This window comes from Poecile atricapillus, chromosome 8 (assembly GCF_030490865.1).
Source record: "Poecile atricapillus isolate bPoeAtr1 chromosome 8, bPoeAtr1.hap1, whole genome shotgun sequence".
NCBI classification, from domain to species: domain Eukaryota; kingdom Metazoa; phylum Chordata; class Aves; order Passeriformes; family Paridae; genus Poecile; species Poecile atricapillus.
The window spans coordinates 22,638,692-22,661,512 of record NC_081256.1 but is presented as its reverse complement, the minus strand read 5'-3'; the positions used below and the strand labels follow the sequence as shown (position 1 = coordinate 22,661,512).

Below are 22,821 nucleotides of genomic sequence, written 5' to 3'. Positions count from 1 at the left end.
TTTGAATTATATTTATGGCAAATGGACAATCAACTCACAATTGTGAGAGTGAGTAAAGAACTGTTATATTTGTAGTCTGGGGATTTAGAAAAAAACATGGAGTGGTCATAGAAGTCACAAGGAGTTCAAGAAATGTGTTACCTACGTCAGAAGTGCTTCAGTCTCCACTGTCAAACCCTGTGTTTGCACGTACAGAGGTGACTGTGCTCACTGGTTAAACCATACACCTGCAGGATTTCTCAAGCTGATTTTTTTCTTCTCTTTTTTTTCTATCCTTTTTCTTTTAGCTGTTCCATTTCCATTTAAATAGTAATTTGTTGCAGGATCCAAGATAATCTGAAATTCATGGAGCCATTTCTGTTAAACTTGAAGGTTTTGGTAGTGTTTTTGCACTCTTCAAAGGTGAAGGAATCACTTCATACTACTTAGCTGTGATGTGAATAGAAAATAAGCAGTCGAGGTGCCAGAATGTGAATGGGCATGTGGCAGGATAAAACTCTGCCTGCTGCCTATCTCAGGCATGAGATGGTGCCATGGGGATGACCAAGTGCTGGACATTTTTTCTATCAAAGCACAGGTAACTTTATTATAGCACCTGTCACAACCCTGCCATTGGCAGGTTGAAGGCAGCATGAGTGGGACTTTTTTCTGCCATTTCAGATTTCTCCAAAGGTATTTTTTTTATAGCTGTCAACCCTTCAAGCACTTAATACTGTTAAAGCTACTCCTTTTCTCTCTAATGTGGAGCTGCTTTAATCTACAAATTCACACTGCTCTAAGGACAAAGTATTTAGATCTTGATCAGCAGCAGATTTAAGACCTAGGAACTTGAACAGACACCTGGGAGTTGACTCTGCCTTGTACTGTATGTGAGCAGAGGTAAGTTAGGGGCTGAATTAGCTCTTGTCTAGGAAAGAGTGTGGTTCAAAATTGTGGTGATACTGGTATGTGAGTGCTCTTTACATCCTGGTTTGAAGGTTTATACAAAATGCTCTGATAGGTCATGTTGTCTTGGTGCTAACAAAGAGTTCTAGGCTGTGGCCAAAAGGCTGGGAAAAATGTTCACCACAGCTCTGCTGTGGAGGGAAGAAGATGAATGGAAGGATCTTCTGGAAGGGTGTTTTTTTTTTTTTTCTTTTCCTTGTCATCACCTTGTTTAGTTCGTAAGCTGCTTTGAGAATAACCAAGTGGAGGGAGAAGACACGTGTGCCTGACAGGGAGCCTGTTTGTGCTTGTTTCATTGAGGAAATTGTTCCGGAACAGCTGCTCATCCATGTGAAAATGCAAACCCTTGGGTCCCAGCCAAGGTCAGCAAGCCCTGGGTCATTTGTTTTAGCAAAGCAGACCAATTTGCCCTTTAATTATCTCTCCTTTTCATTCCGTCACACCTCTTGCTCCATAGATTTACTTCCTGAGAAGGGTTACATGTGAAAGATGTGATACCAGTTTTGTTGTGGATCAGGGAATGGCAGAATGTTTTTCCATGGGTTAATTTTAACTGTTAAGCTTTATAAAATTTAATGCATTTTCCTCCCTGAATTTAATTTTTCACATAGCTAGTTCAGTAAGTTCTTGTTATTAAAATGTACGGGATTCTTAACTTTGAAACTCAAATTGCAAAATCACTAGATTTCATGTTGTTTCTCTGCAGGTGAGAGTATTGTGGTGTGAAATGGTAAATTGGTATGTGTTTGCTGGAAACAGGGCTGAGAAATTCCTGAACTTCAGGAAATTTCCAGTAACTGCTCTCAGAATGGGAACTAAATAACGAAACCTGGTAGTTTGGTAGTTGCAAAACAGTCACTAGAAACTCTGTGTAAAACATGCCCATGTGCTGGAGCTGGATGTGAAAAATATTCTACAGGGGACATAATAAAGAAAAGCAGCGCTCTCTAAGCATTCATGAAAATGGTGTGGTAAAATGACTTCTTTGCCCTGTGGAAGGAAGGAAATAGGAAAGAAGTTGCTGTAGCTCGAGGAACTGAAATGCCAGATTCTGACTTTTATAATTTACGGCAAGAAAATTGATTAAAGTGATCTTTAATGCATACATTAAAGGTCACTAGGGAACAGGAAAAAAAGCACATACTTATTCCAAAACTGGTTTTGTACAAGAATTTTGAAAGTGTCATGGGTTTCAACCCAGGCTATAATTAGCCTTGAAAATCTTGGGACAGAAGTTTCTCAAGTACACTGTGACATTATTCCAGAAGGAATAAAAATGACCAGAAGAACTGTCAATCTCTGCTTGACAGGAACATCCTCTGGCTGGGCAAGTGGGAGACAAGAGGTGGAAGGGAGCCCTGTTTTGATGTGCGGTAAAATCACCCAATAAAACATGGCACAAGAAGGAAAAGAATAATTGTTGTCATTTTTGTTAGACTGAGCATGCAGGTGGTTTTTTAAAAAGGCAATAGATTTACGAAACCTTGTTGGTTATCTGAAATGGTTAAAATATTCAGCTTTAATGTCATCAGAAGGGTGACAGGGTGGGACAAGGGAGCAGGTGTTTGGGAAGAGGAGGAAAGGCTGAGACTGGGGTGTCAAGGTGTTAATTAGTTCTGCCACTATGTGAGACTGAGTTGCTTCTTTTACTTATTCGAAGTTTTATTCTGTTAAATATTAATGTGTTAAAAATAGGAAAACTGTGCTCTGCCAGCAGGGGACAAGTGGGGTCTGTCTCCTGACTGCCAAGGTGGACATTGGTGCCTCCAGCCTGGTGGTTCCAGCTTTTCTTTCAGAGGAGGGGGAATAATTTCCTTGCACCTGCATTTTGGACAGGGCAGCCCTCCAGGAGCCAGAGATGTGTTGTGTTCCCAGGAAAGGAGTTTGGGGTGGAATTTGGCCACTGGCTTTGTCAGCAGAGGTGGCCAAGTGCTGCTGGCTCAGTTTCATTAGGAACTCAGCAGCCAATCTGCATTTTCTTAACAGCTTTGAAAAGTGCTCCAGCGAGCTCACTTCAGTGTGCAGCATCTCTGGTAGAATGGACAGACGTTTTCTCATTTAGGGTAAACTTTGTATTGAGCCACAAGCTTCTTTAAACTTGCAAAGTTGTGATTCCTGAGAGTATACAGTACTTAGGTCCATCTTGGGAATACAAGCAGCTGAGAAACATCCTCCTCTAATGTTCTGCTTTTTTAGAAATAATAAAAAATACTAAAAAAATCCCCCAAACAAACAACCCCAAAAACAACCAACCAAAAGTCAAGCTAAACAAAAGGTACAGTTTTGTTTCAGTGTTAACCATATTGGTTGGACAACAAGAAGAATCTTTAATAATTGCTGGGACTCATTGAGCTGTGGAGGCGGGGGTCTTTATTTTATTACCACTTGAAGTTGTTTTGATACTGTTGATGAGAGGAATGCAATAATGTGTGCTAAAGTCATTTGGCTAACCCTGAAATCAAAGCAGTGGAAACAAAATCTAGCTGCAAATCACCAGGCTGTCAGTCTTTTAAAACCTGTTATCCAAATGACTTTAACAGTTTGTGGGTCATATGCAAGGTTAAGACTCATCTTGCACGGTGCACGTTTTGATGATAAAACACAATATTACTTTTTTTCTTTTTTATTGGAGTGGAAGTGTTATAGTCAACAGTATCAGTGTGGGAGTTTGATTTCTTCCTGCAAGTAGATCACTACTCCATATGAGCAGTTGGCACAAGGTTTGGAAGGGCAGATATGAAGCATGCTGAGAAAAATGCTGCTTGTTTGTTGTATATGTCTGCTCTCTGTGTAGAAACTCCAAAACTGTTCCATTTTTGAGTTTATTTCCTAGTCAGAGTAGCTATTTTTTAGAACAACTGGCCAGTACAATTATAAGAAGTTTTGTTGAAGGGCTGAAAGAGTTTATGCATAATGCTTCATTCTACTGAGCAACATTTCTGTGCAATATTTAAATTATTGTCTATTTAAATGGTGAACTTGGGATTTTTTGGTTTATATCAACAGTTTTTCTTGCAGTTGTTTTTGAGAAATCATTGACAAGGAATGTGCCACATAACTGTTAACTATTCATTTTACAGATTTTCAAGCATGTTCTGTCCTGAAAAACTGAACAGCTCTTGATAATCCAGTGTGGATTAAATCCTGAGAAAAACATCATTGCATGTTCACAATATCAGCCTTTGCCTTTTATGTACTGCCCAGCTTACTGTGGAACAAAACTTGGCAGTGTGTACAGACCAAAGTGGATTCAGAGAGAAATAAAAAACTCAAAAGAAGTTTGTGGAGGTTTTTTTTGATTGGAAAGGCACATTTATTCAAACAATATTTCTGTTCTGAAGCAATTGTCACTTCATATTTTTGATGGATTTAAATAAAGCCATTTACATGGCAGCTCCTTCCCAATAATCACTTACTGTTCAGCCTGAAGTTTTTCCATTGACACTAAAATTGTTGGCTGTCTGGGGAGACAAATATTGTTATGAGGGCCATAGGGTAAGAGAGAAATCCATATGAACTGAATAATAAGTATTAGCTTTTTTTTTTCCTTACTGGGCTTGTACTGTAGGTAAAATTCCCCTTATAGTTAAGTGTAGGAAAGTATGAAGTCCAGCAAATCCAGATCCAAAATATTTAAATTTAAGCTTCAGAGTTCCCATTTGCCTTATACACTTGATGATGGTTTGCTGTATTTCAAATCTAGATGTGAGTAGTAAAAGCTGCAGGGGCTGGTTAGACTGTAAATAACTGGATAGAGAAAACAAACCGAGATAAGAGGAGGTAAAAATAACTCAGATGGATTCCTGTGTGTAACTTGGATTTTGGGAGGGGGGAAGTTTTGCTGATTATACCAGAAGCAGCAGGAGTATAAAAATGCAGATGGCTAGGGAATGACTGCTAATTTAATGTGGACTGGTTTTGCTGATATCAGATAGCAGACTGTGACTCAGTTTGTTGTTGGAGATTTCATTAGATTAGTTTAAGTTTTAGGAGCAGTCACTCCCACAGGCCATTGCATCCCATCTGTGCCTGAAGTGCTTCATATGTTTTAGTGTTCAGCTTCCTTCCCTAGAATGTGATGTGGTTTGGAGATGCAGGATGGCTTCTCCATCAGAGAAGGTGATGGTGTTGTCAGTCAAAGCTGAAATTCAGTTTGCAGTGACAAGGAGCAGATTCCTGCTGAGCACCTCTCAAGAGTTTGACCATGGGGGCAAATGGGCTAATTAACAGTTCAGTGTTAGATTTTAATATGCAGTAAGGAAGGAATGAAATTAATTTTTCTTTTCCAAGTAGCAAACTCTGATTGCAAACATCTGTCTGATGTTTGGGGGATTTGTTTTACTGGCTGCACCATGTGATGTTCCCAAAGTTAATGGGTGAATCAATGAACAGTTGAGAGAACTATTTCCATTTTATCTAGACACTTTCTTTTAGCTATGAGGCTCCATTTCCAGAAGCACAGTGGTTATGGCACTTGCTTTGTTGTACTTGTACTCAGTGCCTCAAAATGGAACTTGCATGTTCAGAGCTGGATTTCAGAGTGGAAACCATAAGCTTCTTGCTTGTATAACCACATTCCAAGGTTAGTCTGAATAGCTGAGATAATGAATTTGGTCTTTGTGCATTCTTAAATAGATAGATAGTTTTTCACATATGTGACTTTTTTTTTTTTGCTACAATTGGACGCTTTCCTTGGAAGCTGCCTAATTCCAGGCTGCACAGTTTCTGCTTTGTTCCCTGCTCCTATGCCTTCAACAAGAATAACTTAACCAGAGTTCAGTATAGGAATTGTGGGCTGCTAAAGGACATATTGTGTTACTGCTTAATGCTGTATAAGTTGATCAGTGGGTAATATAAAGTCTGTGTTCTAGCTGTTTTATGATGAAAATATTATTTCAGCAGAATATATGGTAAAGTCATTGAACAACGATCTTATTCTCAGAATGATGGCACAAGGCATTTTCCATATACCAGAAATTAGTGGAGCTGCTCATTTTGTTATTGCAGGCTTCAAAAATAAAGCTATTTTTAACCTTTTCTAAGCAATTATGCTATTTTTTTGAAAAACTGATATCTTATTACTCTCTTTTTATTAGGACCAGCAGAGGTTCCCATGATGTCACCCAATGGATCCATTCCCCCTATTCATGTGCCTCCTGGTTATATCTCACAGGTATGCTTCTTGAAGAATTAAAATTTCTATTATTAAAATAATAAAAAATATAAAATGTAAAAGCAAAAGCATTGATCCAGATAGAGAAATCTACTTGGTTGAAGTTTAATTTAGGGGTTTTAATGAAAATGGTAATGCACATTTTCATGCTTGTGCCCTGTACTGATAGTATGCCCACTTTTGCACAAGTGAGCAGGGATGTGCACCTTCACACCCTGGTATTTGTAATAGATTTGGGATTTGAGCACCAGCAAAAGCTCTGCACACAGACTGAGCCTATAAATGCAACTTGTATTGTTTGTGATCAGGGGAGAAGTCCTTGATGTTGGGTAATGCCTCAAGTCCTTGTGTGACAGTCAGAAGGGGTAGGGGACCATGGAAGTGAGAGAAGGAGCCACTGTAGCTGTAAAATATGCTATTGATCCTCAGTATCTTTCCAGCAGAAATTCTACAGCATACCAAGAGCTGAGGGTTTTGGTGTGTTTTCAAGAATAAATGTGATTTAACTATCTATTTATGGAAAAAATGGAAAAGGTTTCACAAAGCTGTTAGGTTTTGGAACTCTTGAACAGCTACTGCTCTTCTGTGTAAATAACCCCAGATTACCAGTGTGTTCCTTCCATCTTCTGCAAAGCTTAGACTCTTTCTGAGGTAAGGAAAAAAACCAAACCAAAAGATTGATATAAGGCATAACAGCTGTGAACAATACAATAAATCCAATAATTTTACCATTTTCATTGAGACCTGGACCAAAAGCTTCCTTAAAAGTACACAAAGTATTTCAGATATCCTTATGAATATCATAAAACTTTTTGATAGATACAGCTTGGCATCTTGTTAAGCAGAAAATAGATGATGTCCTGGAGTCTCTTCTCCTCCCCAGGAAACATGTGAGCTTGTGTAATTCTGAAAAATTGTGGATGGCGTCATACTTAAATCCCACAAAATACTGCAATCACTCTGTGGTATTTTGACTTCTGAACAGAGTGAAAACATACTTCAAGTAAGAAGGAATTTGTTAGCCAGCCTAGGAGAAGAGGGTAGGATGTCAGGGTGGTCCTTCTGCTCCTCAGTCCTCCCAAGGGGACTGGTTGGAGTTTTGAGACAGCTTTTGCTGCTTAATGCTCCTCATGGGCTCACCTAATTTAATAAACTTGCCTGTATCATGCAGAGGTTTATCTAAAGATTTATTCTTCCTCTGAAATAACTTTAACACCTTTTTAATATTAAAATGTTTATACCTCTCTACCTCTGTGCTGAGATAAATGGTTGGGTATAATTGGAATGCTTTCCAAACCAGAGGGATGAAAGTCTTCCAGCTGTATCTCTGAGCCCAGTTCTTCTGTAAAGCTTTTTGTGGGGCACCATAATAATTCCACTAAAGAAGCCTTTAAGTAGTTTCTTAACCAGAAAAAATCCAACCAAAAACCCTCTTCTGAAGCAGTTTTTCCAAGGAGCTGGAAATATGTTGTAAAGTTTTAGGGGGAAACTCTGTGTTCGGCACTTTTCTGCAGCGGAATGTGTGTTCTGTTCTGTGGTGAGTGAGCCTCTTGTCTTTCAGACTGCTTCATATTAAATAGTAGTTGAAAGTCTGTAGTAATGAAATTAGTTCTTTGTTGTAATAAATGTCTCTGCCTTATTTGCTCTTGCTTTTGTCTATTGCTTCATAGTTAAACCCAGTCTTTTATGATAAACAATTAGAACACAACTTAAATTTGACATGGCAAGGGAAAGGCCATAAAGCAAATTAATGCACTCTGGATATGAATCAAAATAGACTTGATTTCTGGTTTGATTTCTGGTTTGATTTCTCCCTAAAGTGTAAATCTAGGAGTCAGGCAGAAAGCAATACCCCTGCAGAGAAGCAACAGTGCCTATTAAAAAAGGGCATGAAATCTTATTTCCATTTTGTTATGCCAAGCCTGTGTTAGCCCTGAATATTACATGAGTTATTGAATGGTTGCAACGCGGGATTAACGTGGTGCTTCATCACCTCTTTGGAACAATTGGCAGGAGGACGTGAGCCCTGCAAGGTCAGCCCCACTGGAAGCAGCACAAACACACACTCAGTTTCTGCACTTCAAGGACCATGTTAATAATTGTGACTAGAAGCTGGGTTTGTTGATGTTAAGGAGATGTTCCCAATGATGAGGCTTAGCCAGGGCAGGAAATGATCCAGGAAAATAGCAGAAAACAAATACACACCACCAGTTCAAATCTTTCATGCTGTGGTTTTGCTCTCAAAAGTCCAGCTCTTTGAAGAGCCAGTATTTTGCATTATCTTTTTCAGCAGACAAACCTCTGTGCACCTCTGGCAGATATGGGCTATCAGATCAGGGTTCATGTCCCTGCAACTCTTTGTGGGCTAAGGGTTGGTTAAATATAGACAAGAGAAGTTCCTTGCTGTGCTCTTGGTGGACAATATCTCTGCTGCAAAAGTTGGTTGTGGAAGGTGACATGGCAGAGAAATCTGCATTAAATGGGTGTGATGTCAGCTTCTTTATCTGCAACTTTTAAGTGAGATTAAGGATTTGAAGGCTAAGGTATTAAATTTGGGGACATCCTCATGAGTTGTGCTTCCTGCTTTACAGTGTATGTCTGGTAGTAGAGGAGGAAGGCTTGAAGTATTCTGATTAGGAGAGCTAGAAAAACGAAAATATCAAAAAGCAGGATCATTAACTTGCTTGTTTAGTGATACTGGCTTAGGACTGCTCTCTCTGAAATAAATCTGGAGCAATTCCACTTGAATTTGAGAGGTTATTTGTGTGTAGTTGGACATAAAAATTTGGCATGAAACTCCACTTTTGATTTTATTTACAGGTTTGTTAATATGAGCTCTCTGCCACAGATATTTTAAGACTAAAGGACAAATTTACTGGTTGGACCATGAGGTGCACATGTGTTGAAAAACCTTCTTTGGCCATTGGTCTTCTGTGGGCTGAAATGTTCAATTTGTGCCGTGGTCCTGCAGTTCAATATTCCTGCACCAAGCACATGGCATTTGACAGAACTAAAGCATAACTTCTGGAAAGAGCAATGTCTTTAAATGACATTTAAAATGGTAGAAAATTTATCCCATCTTTGAAAATCAGGATTTTGGTCCTGGATACGTTCTCTCCCCTAAGAGAGGTGTTCTTCTCCAAAAGCATGTTTGGCTAGCATCAGGTTTTGCTGAAAATCTCCTTTTTGTGTGGCTTTCTGCTCACAGAGCCGATCTGGGTGTTCTGTGGACTGCAGTCAATCAAGGCATCCTTTAACAAGGGTGATCCTCATTAAAGCTTTGAGCACAAGGAAGGTTGTGCAGATCTCATATGGAGCAAGCCATGAAGTGGTGATCCTTTTGAGTTCATGGGCACTGGTCCTGAAGAACTGGATCATTGCAGATTTGAAGTACCCAAATGTTGATGCTTGCCAGCATTCTAGATATTTATCTGTCTATTTTCCACACTGAAGGCATAGATTTAATTTTGTGTTTGATTTAATACTGATGGATTCTAAAGATAGTGATGCAAACTTGCCGTGACTGGCGTGAACTCGGATTGGCATCTTTAAGAAATTAAATGAATAAATAAAATGTTGACATCCAAGTGCCTCGTGGATGAGCTCATTCTGTACTGGTTTTGGGTACAGATGAATGAAGTTTCAAATTAGTTTATGAAATTCACAAAGTACTGGTTGTGGTCCACCCAGTGGCTGAGCTCCAAATGTCTTTGCTGAATCTAGCACATTAAATTTAAGCAAAATAAGGGTTGTTTGGGTTTTTTTTTGAAAGTAAGTGGAAATTACTTGCATATTGCTATATAAACTCATAGAGTAAAGGCATGTTACAGAATGAAGGTGGTTATTTTTTTAACTGGGACTCAAAAAATACAGGTACAACTTAGCTGTGCACAATTGCTGTACCTTTTTCCTTAGAGTATAATACTAAATTTCAGTGGAGAAAAATAAGACAACATGGGGCAGTGTGATGTACTTTGAATCCATGAATTATCTCTAGTTACTACAGTAATATCTGCACCGGAAAACAAATAACATTTGAAATGGCATTCCCAAAATGTGGCAACCAATGGGGGAGGCAGTTTTATTGTCTGTGAGTAATGTTAACCCAGACTGCCCTGAAAGATCATCACCTACCTCACATAGCAATTAAGCTCCCTAAAATATGGGAAAAAACCCACACAGAACTATGCTATAATAGTATTGTTATTGAGGTGGCATGCCACTTACACCAGCAAGCACAAAAAATACCAGCAAAAGACAATTTACCTACTAACTGTTTGAAAGAAATCCCACAAAATAATGGAAGTTTATCTCTAGGTGCCAAATGACAAGAGATATTTGTTTTCTTGCAATATAAAGTGCTAAAATTAGTAATAGTAATTACTTTTAATATTCCAGTTGCATCTAGAGACCTCAACAAGGATTAGGATTTTGTTGATTCTTGGCAATGAAGTGGAGACTGTTTAGCAGTGTTTCCAGATGAACTTAGGATCTTTGTGAGAAATGGTTTTAAGCAAATGCAAAGAATTGCAGATTTCTTCTTAAAATAGCAAAGTTGAACCTCTCTGCTAAGTTATGCTTTTTATTCATGAATGGATCAATTCTGATTTTATCTATCTTTGATGAACTGAGTGTTGTCTCCCAGAGTGGCACTACTACAATCTACTCACTGCAGGTTTTACAGATCAAGGGATATCTGCAGTCTTTATAGCTACCTAATGCATAAAACACATTAATCAGATTACCAACTTTGATTTGTTAAGGACAGAATATTTAAAGATTGAATGTGCCGCTTCAGAAATGTACATGTATACCAATAATTCCTAGTTTAGAGAGAAAATGCCCTGTAGGATTGGGAAATAAAGTGGGTTTTGCAAGGTCCCCTGTGTTTTTGTGTTCATTTGTAATGTATGCACACAGAATAACAATAATGCTGTCTGCATTCATGGCCTGGGAGGAAACAAATAAAAGATATTAGTGTCTTGGCTTTTCAACTAAAGTAATTTGGAAGGCTGGCTCATTCTCTGAGTTGGACTAGTTGGTGGTTGTAGATTCCTCCCAACTGAAATTTGCTGTTCTATCCCCTCATATTTGGCTTCTCTCAGTCCTGTTGATATTTTATAGCTTCATCTATCAGGGTAATTTCATCAGAAAGTCTTTGACAGGACTCTGAGCTTTCCTCCCTGCTTTATAAATGATAGTTCAGGAAGCTGAATCCTAATAATTTTAAATATGGTTTACATTATGTGCTGCTCAGTGTACAAGCTTTCTGTCTAAATCTGTTCCTTAATATATTCATCTTTCACCAGAGCACAAAAGGCACATGTAGCTGGTCTAGATGCAGAGATAAGAGCTTGGAGGTGGCTTTGAGGCTTGGACTAGTTAAAGCCACGATGAAAACCTCTCACATCAGGATGTAGGAACTTGCTCTCTCAATTAAGTTACAGCATAATCTGAGTCTGGGAGTTAAATTCAGCATTTTTGTGCACAGTCCTAGCTAAGTAGTTCTGTTTTCCAAATGTGTGCTAATCAGAAAAGGATTTCCCTCTTTTCCAGGTTTCAGAGTGCAGGTTTGAGACCTGGCAGCAGGATAAGAGATGCTGTGGAGCAGAATTGGGAAGCCTGAAAATGCAGCAGTTGAAAGGATGTGATAGTCTAAATCTCTGAGGTTCAGCTGTCTTTTGAGGACTCTGTAAAGTCTTTGAAATTTAAAGCTGGCAGCTGACAAATTGCTAGTGGAAGTCGTAAATTTTGAGGGTAGAATCAAGTATGTTAAGCCAAACAATTACTGTAATGGTTACTCAGCGAGCAACACATTTTTAATGTGAAGTGTTACAAGTGAATGAATTAACTTTCTATAGAAAATTGTCTTCTGTAGAGGCCAGCCAAGCCACAGAAATTGTGTGTCCGTGGTCACAGCCCGTAGCTAACAGGCGTAAATGTGCATAACCTGAGGGCACACGTGGCCTGGGGCAGGAATTGGGTCAGCATTTGCTCCTGGGTGAGTTTTCCCCTCTTGTGATACCTTGCTCAGCTGATGCCTGAGGCAGGAGCCGTTTGCTGGAGCAGTTCTGCTCAGGGCTGTGGGCACTGCCCCTGGGCAGGGCTGGTCCTGTGTGGCACAAACAGCTGCTGTGCCATTCCTCTGCTCCAGGATACACTTTTTTTATTTTTTGTGTGGTTTAGAGTAAAGACACTAAAGAAAAAGATGTGATGAGAGCCACTGGAGTGTGGGCAATCCACAGCAGAGTCTCTTCTGCTGGTGCTGCTAAGGGATGGATAGCTCCAGCTGATGGTGTGATGATCAGCTGAGAGTGGCAGCATCTTGCAGCAGGTGCCTTTGGTGCAGGGTCACTTATCTCATACAACATTCTCGTCACAGATACTGCTCCATCTGTGTGCCATCAGTCAGTTCAGAGAAAATGGGGGTTTTAACAACCTGTTTGTTGTATGAAATTAAATTAGGCTTCTTTCATGCTTTTCTACCTCATGCATGCCAGCATACAGATTCAAAGGGATAGTAATTGTTCTTACATTGGTTGTATTTTTTAGTTTAAGAAATGGCAGAATTTTGTTGAATGAGCTTCAAGAAACGCTTGATTCCTAAGTCTGGATTGAAATTTGGCTGGTTGACTGTTCTCCAGAAATACAACTCTGGAAAAATTATAGCCTGAAAACCATTTTTCAGCCTAAGCACATTTCCACCTTCCTACATCTGTTTTTACGTGCTTTGACTATGGCGTTAGGGGCCAAGTTATGCATATCCCAGAGCTGATTTGTGTGGATGTATAGACCAGCTCTGTAACAGAAACAAACCCTCTGCCCTTTGATTTATCCTGAGCAGCTACCTGCTACAAACAGAGCAGCTCCTTTGCAAATGTAGGCCAGCACAGCAGCTTCCTGCAGAGTACAAGTCTGTGTTCATCCTCTGCATAAGAGCAGTGCCAGCTGCTTTCCAAAGTGTTACTAACTCTGTTCTCAGGGCGCTGTCAAAATCCGTGGTAGAAATTTTATGGGCAGAATATAAGGTCAGTCCCAATGAGTGCGTTTATTTTGGTGCTTTGTGTTCCTTTTTCAATTGTTTTCCTCCCTAAATGCAGGTTATTTATTCTGTCCCTTAACCCACATAGTTATCACTAGCAGCAGTACAGCTCCCAGTGATTAGTGTGGATATCTGAGTCTCCAGGAAAAGCCACATCACCACCGTGGTTATTTCTGCTGATATTAATTTTAGAATTTTGTTTATTCATGAAGCTAAACCCAAGGCCCAGCTGTTTCCCAGTGGGAGGACAAGCTGTAAACAATGCTGTTTTAGAGGTGTGCCTGTTTCTGACGGTGCCTGACGTGCTCCTTTCCCTGCAGGTGATAGAAGACAGCACGGGCGTGCGGAGGGTGGTGGTGACGCCGCAGTCTCCGGAGTGTTTCCCTCCCAGCTACCCCTCGGCCATCTCGCCAACCCATCACCTCCCCCCCTACCTGGCACACCATCCTCATTTCATCCACAACTCCCACACAGCGTTTTACCCTCCTGTCACTGGACCTGGGGACATGCCACCACAGTTCTTCCCACAGCATCATCTTCCCCCAACAATATATGGAGAGCAAGGTGAGCTGGGAGGAAGGGACTGGAAATGGCCTTTCACACCTGTGTTCAGCAAGGTTTAAGGGCTGGGAGAACCAAGAGTAGGAATGGAGAACTTAGAGAGTGCCTTTCTTACATGGATGGAGCCTCCTTTAATAACCTGACATGGGGGGGCTGTAGCTACCCAGAGTATCCATTTTTATTTTGCCAACAAAGAAAAGACTGTTTTGGGCATGATAGTTTCAAGATTCACACTCAAAGTGAAGCACAAAGAGGAGGATTGAATTATAGAAAAAATCAGGAAATACTATAATTCCTTCAAGCCGACCTGCCTTAGGTTAAGAAAGAGTCATCCTTGGAGGGAGAAGTGGGGATTGTATTTAATGAAGTGTATCTGAAGAGTGTACATGATATTTATGATAATGGTTAAACTTTTTTTTAAGTAGTTTTAATTTCCAAAGGTTCTACTTCGTGTTGCACTTCTCTCCTTAGGCAGCACAGCTGACACGATTGTAAAGTCTATTTATACTGGGAAATTAAATTGCTTGTAATCTAGGGTTGGCAGCTTGAAACCAGCACATCTCAGCTTGTTCTGTCCAGTCAGCCCCTGAGGAAGAAAATGCTAAATTGCTCTGAACTTCTGAAGGCTTTTTCCAAAAGATCAGTTCTGTCTGGATTTTTGCTTGAAATCTGTGTCCCTGAAACATAAGTACTGAAAAGGAGGGGAAAAACATCATCCTAATAGCAGTATTTTGCACACTTATCCAAAGTAAAATTCTGTCATCAAAGGAGCACAGTTAATACAAAATAATTGCAAAAAAGGGTTTTCTTTTAAAAATCTCCAGGAACAGCTGGAGTAATTTCATTTGGAGATGGCCAGGAATTTGGTTTTCTGGGGAAAAAAACCCCAAACAAACCTCAGTGATTTTTGTTATTCCGAGTTAACGTGGGTGAACCGTTCCATTTCAGAAATCATACCACTATATGGGATGTCCAGCTACATCACCAGGGAAGATCAGTACAGCAAACCACAGCACAAAAAACTCAAAGACAGGCAGATTGACCGCCAGAACCGCCTGAACAGCCCTCCTTCCTCCATCTACAAGAGCCATATAGGCAGCTGCACCACGGTGTACAATGGTTATGCCAAGAGCCACAACGGGGCCAGCAGCGGCGGCGGGGGAGCCCCGGCCCTGAAGAAACCGGAGCGCAGAGCAAGGAGCAGCCCAAAGTCAAATGAACAAGACCCACATGGTAAAACAAGGGTTTTATTTATTTTTAATTCCTTTTTATTGCACCTTTCCGGCTTGTGACCTCCTCTGTATGGATCCAGTGGCCGTGCCAAGAAACACTCCCACCCACGCGTTAATACGGTGTGAACTTAAATACGAACGCTGGGCTTGCTGGGCTGTATTTGTTTTGTAAGGTGAACCCTGAGCCTCCCCATCTTTTGTGACTGCTCCCTTGGTCGATGCAGCATCATTCTCTTTCTATCTGTTGGAAGCAGAAATGCATTTTATGGGCGGGGTCTTGGTTTTATTTTGCTTTTCGGAGAGGCATCTTGGCACGTCACAAAAATCTTCATGGACAATTAAGCTGTAACTAAAGTCTGACTGCTAGGAACCACTATTTTGCATATCCTAGCTTAACCTCGTAAAGTTATTAGAAAGTTTAGAGGTGATGACTGAAAAACCAAGGTTTTTTTTTAATGTGAAAATTCAGTGAAAGTAAGATTAGTTGAAAACAAAACTGAGAAGAAATTTATTAATGTTAGGCATTGGATATAGTGGTCAAATAAGTCTGGCTACTTTTGAAATAATTTTCTTGAGCTTTTTCAGAGACTAGTCATTTAAAAATTTCAAACTTTAGATGAACGATCCAATGCTTTACTGTAATCAAGTCTCCTTTATCACAAGCCATTCTGCACACAGCCAGTTCTACCTAAATTGAGTTTAGTAACTTGTTTTAATCCCTTATACTTACCTGCCTTTCACCTCTCTGCTTGTCTCTTTGCTGACTGCTACAGCAGCAGCTGCCTGAACAAACTTTGATGTAGTAACCAAAGCAGCATGTCCGAGATACTCATAATGTAGCACACATTGAAATATCTTGAGTAAATTTATGTGTAAAACATAGGTTTTCCATTATTTATCTACAGAGTGTGTATTTATATGGCTCTCTACTTTCACATGTGAGACATAACTGAAAGAAATAGTTATGAAAATTAACTGTGTCAATAGCCAAAGAGGGGGGAAAAAATGCTGCTGGCATAGTAAGGAATGAGGATTTGCAGACGTGCTTCAGGGTCTTTAGAATTAGCAAGGAGCTGTATTTGGGAATGCTGTAATCCAAGAAAATGAATCACTGCATTAGACTTCGTAGTTATTTCTTGCCAATCAGCTTATGCAAACTTTAGTATTCTTATTTATGTTTAAGTGTTTATTTGAGGTGGAATACATGAGGTGTTTGAGGCATGTGTGTGAAAGATCTGCATTAGAGTCTTGCCTTACACTATCAGTTCAGTGGGTATTGAGTCAGTCCAGCAGATCACTTCTGAAATAATCTAGAAATCGTTTTAAAGCATCTTGTCTTAGGGTTTCCTGCAACCCTTGAGTTTGTCTAATTCCTTGCCTTGGCCTGGTCTGCTGTGCTGTATCTGAAGAGAACGAGTGCTTTTAAAATGCCAAGAAAATCAGTGGAGTCAAGGCTCCAGCACATCCAGTCTGGTCACCCAGAGTGCCTTCAGACTGGGAACAGCAAGGGATGGAGCCCTCCCCCAGCTGTGGAAAAGTCCCTAATAGAAGGCTGTGCAAATAAACATCCCTTGTCCCACCCTCCTGCCTTTTAAAATTAGGTTCTGTTATCTGCACCCAGAAGTGGCAGCCCTGGAGTCGCATCAATTACTCTGCAGCACATCCATGGCCAAAACAGGAACAGGAGAATATTTTTCATAGTAAAAATAAAAAAAAAATATACTGTGGGCTCAAATGTGAGGTTTTAGACATCAATATATTGTTATAGTCATACATGTAAACTTCCATGTAGACTTCTGCAGAAAGATCACAGAGGTTTCTTAAAGGCTCTCATCAAGCAACTCCCTGAAATAAGTTCCCGCTTGATATTTACAAGCTTCTAATCATATCTGTCATTTTATACTTACCTTCTTTGTTTCTTCTTTAATTATTTGGGGATTTATTGGTGAATACCTGACTAACCTGGCATACAGGTAATTAGGGTGAGAGTTAACAGCAGTCTGGACACAGTTGCTAATTTGATTTATGCTGATGACAGGTTTTGGAATAGCCAGAAAAAATGCATATGGCAGAAGCAACAAGTAGCAAAGGGGTTTAAAATTACAGATTTTGTGGATGTGTGTTCAAGCCTGCTGATAGTTAAAAACTTTATGGTGCTGTGTGGCTTCTTCCAAAATTGCAGAATAGCCTGGAAAACCTATTTTTAGATACATAAATATATAAGAATGTGTATATATATGTGTAAAACTTGTGGAGAAATCTTTATTTAGAAAACCACTTAACCAAAAAAAACTCTTTAGGAGGGAAGTAGGAATGTATGAATTTGCAGTAAAACTTGGAGTAAGGTGAAGGAGAGCTGGAGCTGAGGGCTTTGTGTGAATTTTTAAACTGGATACGTGGTATGCTCGATAGCCTATCATTTCCTATCTGGCTGCGGGGTGTGTGTGCTCCTGCAGTGGAACTGGCTTCTTTTGGGTGTTTGGATGATGGAGCAATCCCGGGATCCAGCTGCTGGCAGGGGAGGGGGCTTTAGGAGCCCCGGACACAGCTGGAGCAGGCACTTGCACAGCCTCAGCTCTGCAGAGAGCAGCCTGTGTCGGTGCACAGCGCTGCAGCCTGGCAGAGATTGCTGTCCTTGGGGATTGGGCTGCCTGGAGCACAGTTTGGGAGCTGGAAGCGTGGGTGGCAGCTCACCAGGGACATCTCTCCCAGCAGTGCCAGCTGCTCCTGAGCTGATGCTCAGAGAGGCAATTGGAGTGTCTGCTTTGATCAGCAGGGAAAGATGATCCACACAGGGACATTTGTGACGGGGGGATGGGAGTTTCTCTTCTTGGATCTGCTGCCCCTGTGCTTAAGCTGATGCATGTCCTGCTCCTTGTTTCTTGGCAGTGATTTCTCTGAGGGGTGTGTTGCTCCTTCCTAGCACACCCACTGTGCTGTGGCTGAGGTTATTGTAGTGCTGCAGGAGCAGTAAGGGGGCTGGGACACCTTCCTGGCTAATACAGACTGAGAGGGATGAGCCTGGACAAGGGGGAGACCTTAGAGCCCCTAAAGAGGTTACAAGAGAGAGGAGAGGGGCTTTTAACAAGGGCATGGAGTGACAGGACAGAAAGAACTGCTTTAAGCTGAGTGAGGACAGGGTTAGATGGGATATTGGGAAGGAATTCTTCCCTGTGTTGGTGGTGAGGCCCTGGCACAGAGTGCCAGAGCAGCTGTGGCTGCCCCATCCCTGGGAGTGTCCAAGGCCAGGTTGGATGGGACTGGGATCAGCCTGGGGCAGTGGAGGTGTCTCTGCACAGGGGGCAGGGGGGGAATGAGAGGATCTTTAAGGTCCAACCCAAACCATTCTGTGATCATGTGAATAATATTGAAGAGAATGTCCAGGGTACAGTGCAAGGACAACTTGACTCTTTTCCCTAAAAATTTCAGTACGTGTGATATTTAACTTAAAAATGTACTTTTCCATCCAAATCTATTCTTATTTCATCTATTATGCCTGTGAAATTTGAGCAAGTGCTCAAGGAAAATTCTGCCATGTGTCAATAACTTTCAGCTTCATTCCAACATTAAAAGAAGGAAACATTCCCCAAAAATCTGCTTCACCACTGGTAGAAGAAATGGGTTATAGATCGTCAATTCTGAATGGGATCAGTACTGAAATTAAGTAAATTACTCTGGAGTACTTCTGTTCAGTCACCTCTCCAGTTGTGGATCCAGCCTGTGCACCTCTGCTCTGTACAGCATCATGGTACATTAAAAATAAGTTGGTTCTTCAATGATGCACCCTTATCCCAGGGTGGTTCTGTAACAGCAACATCCTCTTTTTACTAGGAAATTCATGGTTTCAGAGTGGGGATATAAGTGCAGTTCTGACCTTTTCCATGGACTGCATCTGCTGTGTTGGGCGGTGCACTTGTAAATAAAGATTTTTAGTTATGTTGGAAACAGGCTGTTTGAAGGCAAAAACAAAAGGAAACTGCTTATAATTGGCTGAAAATGTAGTAATTCTTCTGAGTGTTTCTGGTAGGATGATGGATGGTGCCTTGTACAGGTGGAAGGCTTGGAGTTATGATACTGGGATTCTGATTTAAAATCCGTATTGGAGCTTTTCCACAGAGCTGTTTTAAAAACTGAATGGGAGAGGAGGGAGCAGGGTTGGGTTTCTTGTGGGTTGGATTGTTTTTTGTTGTTTTTTTTGTGTAAAAGAGCCTTGCCATGTAAAAAGAGCTGTAAGCGGAAATCCTGTCCCATTCATGCTGTCCTTTATGAATTTCAGTCTGAGTCACTTCCTTCTCATGCACTCAGTGGCTCCCTTCTTGGTCATGCAGTGATCTGGTAGTTCAAGAAGTGTGTGTGGCTGCAAGTACTGTGGGAACATAAGTGGTTTGGAGCATTCTGACAATGCTTTTGCCTATTTCCTTATAAAACAACTTTTTTTTTCTGTCTTCAAATGCGATAAAATCTTTCTATTTTTTTTTTAATTTTTTTTTTTTAATCCTTATTGAAGTTTGAAGAGCTTAAGACAGCCAAAACTAAACCACTTCAAATGGGTAAAAGTGAGGAGCAGGCAATGGGTTGTTGCGTGCGTCCTGTGCCGGAGCTGGGAGCCAGAACAAACAGACCCAGCCTGGGCAGGGAGGTGTGTGCCTTTGTGAAAGTGTTCCTAAAGAAGTTTCTGTCCTCCTTTGAGAAGATCTGTGTGCTCGTTTCTTTGAGGGGCATGCATTGGGAATGCACAGAAAATGGGCTTGGCAAGAGAACTTCCTGATGATGGTGGTTTTAATTTGAAAACATTTTAAAATAAGTATTTAACTTGGCAGAGCAGAAGTTCTGAGGTGAAGAAGTATGTTCAGGTATTCCTGAGTGGGGTGGGATGTGCTCTGCAAGCTGCTAGTAAGTGATGCAGAGTGGATGATGTATGAAAAACCAGAGCTGAGGCGTTCTTGGTACAGCCCCATTCTGTTCTCTCTGAGTCTTCCACGTAACATTTAAATATACTTAGGAAAAACGTGGGGTTTTTTTCTATTTTAGTTTAACTGTATCAGGTTGTTGTTTTAATCCAGAGCCTGTGAATTAAAGGAAAATTGTAGCTGTGATTCAGTGCAGACAGGAACCAGGCGAAGTTCCTCTTCTTACTCATTCTAGATCCTGTCAATTCTTTTCTATTTTGGTCCTGAATCCATTTTGGTTATTGAGTCATACGTTTATCTGTGCCTGTATATCCTATAGATTTAAAAGCTTAAAAGAGTAGTTTCATCACTTTTGGTCCATGTAAGCAAAGAGGCTGAGAAACACAGACAATACATGTGAATTTTATGTTCTTTTAGCCAGGAACTGATGGTTTGGTACATGCTAATAGACATTTGTTATACTAATGTGGAAATGTTCTGCAGACAAAATTGGTCATAAATGTTTTTTCTGCTGCCATACAAAATACCCCTATGTTCAGTGCAGCTTCTCTGGTATCCCTAAATGTATTTGCTTCTATAAAATAAGGAGTTTCAATAAGATTGTCTCCTGAAAACAGCCTGTCAAAACTGACATAGTGATTTTATTAATAACACTGGGAAAAAAAACATGGAAGAGTAAAATGCATCTGTCAGGTTAAGTGAATTTTAGTATTATACTAAATAATGCAACAAGAAGCATAACATTTACTGAAACCAGAGGTGTTGAATCTTGAGAGCACAGATCAGCATCATACATGAAATCTAAATGGTGTTACTGTTCCTACTGCATTTTTAATAGTTTTAGCCAGTAATACTACTTGTCTGAATTCTTCAGACTTATATCTCATTAGAAATAGGTTTTGTGTGCTCTGTGCTGTTTTCCTGTAAGTTTTAATACATGAGAGGAAATAGGATGCATTAATTAGGGCATAGTCTGAACTTGAGAAACCTGTGTTCATTTGCAACACCCAGAATTTCCAGTGTGATATTCTCGTGCCTTGACCTTATCTCCCACATAATGACTGAGCTTCTGCTTTTGTTTTTTTTCTGTTTGGAAATATGCCTGCTCCTTCAACAGTCTCTATATTTAGTATTTTCTCTAAAATAATAGCCTGAAAATTGCTCATTTGGGCTGTAAACAAAGTGGTTTTAAGTGTCAAATACACCTTTGTCTACCAGCTTGAACTCCATTAGCTGGGCCACACAGATTCTCACCAAATTATATTTTTGCCTAATAGTCATGGAAAGTAACCACTTAAGTGAGCTTTATATAGACTGATGGCTGTATTAGAAACATATTGCAGGGTTCAGGTAGAGTACATTCCCAAGTTCCTGTTAGTCTGTGTGCCTGCAAGAATTTATCTAGATCAGGCTTAATTTGTTACTTTTCTTCAGCAAAAAGAATGGCTGAAATGTTTATCCAGCATCACTGAAATGCACTCCGTTAAGGGAAAGAAACAAATCTGTTTCCTCTGCTGCCTTGAAGCTTACCTTACATTGTGGGGGCTTTGATGGAGGAAGGTGAAGGCTGAATATCACAAATGGTGCTGGAAAGCAAGACCATGCCTAGTGCACTCCCTGCCTCTGCCATAGCTTTGCCCAGTTCCAAACCCAGCAGTGTTTTGCTTTCAGCTGCCTGTGGGTACTTTATTCTCAGACATCTTGACCAACTCTTTCCCAGAAGTTGCCTGTGTGCAGATAATTTCCAGGAATTTGCAAGCCTGCGAAATCTTGTCACATGTGACCTGTGACAAACAGGGAGGTATTCTCTTGCTGTGTCCATGCTGCAGGAACAAACCCAAAGTTTATAGGAAGCCTTGAATGCCATGGCAGTCCCACCTTCTTTCACACTACTCTGCTTTGTTAGCATGGAGTTCTACAAGCTGGGAAGGGCTGATGCAGGGAGAGAGGAGATATGCTCTATTTTTATACACTTATACCTTGAAAGACTAAAGTACCAGCTTCATAACTTGAGCACCAGAAGTTGTAGATAAGAGATTCTCTTCATCAGCTAAGTGGGAGCATTTAATAATTTAATTGCACATTATTCTCCCATCTTCAATGTCAGCTGTTTTAAAAGGTGAATGGAAATGCCTCAAACTTGGTTTTGTTCAAATCTTTTGTGCCTGAAAATGCAGAGAGAACAGGGCAGTGTGGATACAAATGATGCAGTGTGGTTATGAGGTGCTTTGAGAATTGGTGTTTCTGGGCATCCATGGCTCTGAGCCATCCGTGGGACACAAGGGGTCACCACAGTTCTGGTTACATTTTTCAGTCTCATCACAGCATCCATGACAAACTAAATCTCAGTAGAAGCTCCCTAATCTTTCTAAGTGTGCTAACTACAGGAAACACAGCTCAAAGTCCACCAAGGAACATGCAGGGCATATCTGGTAAAGAGTGGGGGAGTCTGGCTCCAGGGCTTGTGTTTGACCTTAATAGGACTTAGAAACCCATTTGGCAGCTGGTGTTTTACCTCAAAGCTGTTTTTCCCAGTCCTGATCAGTTTCTGCAGGCTCTTATATTTTTATTCTCATCTGCTTTATTCCTGCCTTGCCTCATTTTGCCAGCAGGATCTCCTTGGCAGGGTGAGCTGGATAAGCTGTCTGCTCCATCATTTATCAGGAAGTCAGTGCTAAATGACGTAAGGCACAACCTCTTCCCCCAGAGGATCTTCATATTATCTCAAGAATTTGCAGCTTCTGCTGCAATGGACAGTCAAATCCAGAAGACTGAAATCTGAACCTTTTTCCTAGGAATTTACATAATTTATGGGTACACACCCAACAGAAAAAAAAATAAATCATACAAAGTGCATTTTTATCCTGCTTAAATGCTCACTGATTAAATGCCTGTGATGGGGAGAAGAGTTACACCAAGATCTCAGTGCTTCAGAGCAAGATAAGCAGTGTATCCTCA

At 40.6% G+C, this 22,821-nt stretch overlaps 1 protein-coding gene across 3 annotated transcripts in view; it reads left to right on the top strand.

The window, feature by feature from the left end:
- FNDC3B (fibronectin type III domain containing 3B) overlaps window positions 1–22,821 on the top strand; it is a 183,516-nt gene that overhangs the window by 86,276 nt on the left and 74,419 nt on the right. For all 3 annotated transcript variants that reach the window (XM_058844077.1, XM_058844079.1, XM_058844080.1), the window contains 3 exons: window positions 6,042–6,118; window positions 13,481–13,724; window positions 14,670–14,954. In XM_058844077.1, the coding sequence (XP_058700060.1) occupies window positions 6,042–6,118; window positions 13,481–13,724; window positions 14,670–14,954 (606 nt within the window). The remainder of the gene's footprint in view (window positions 1–6,041; window positions 6,119–13,480; window positions 13,725–14,669; window positions 14,955–22,821) is intronic.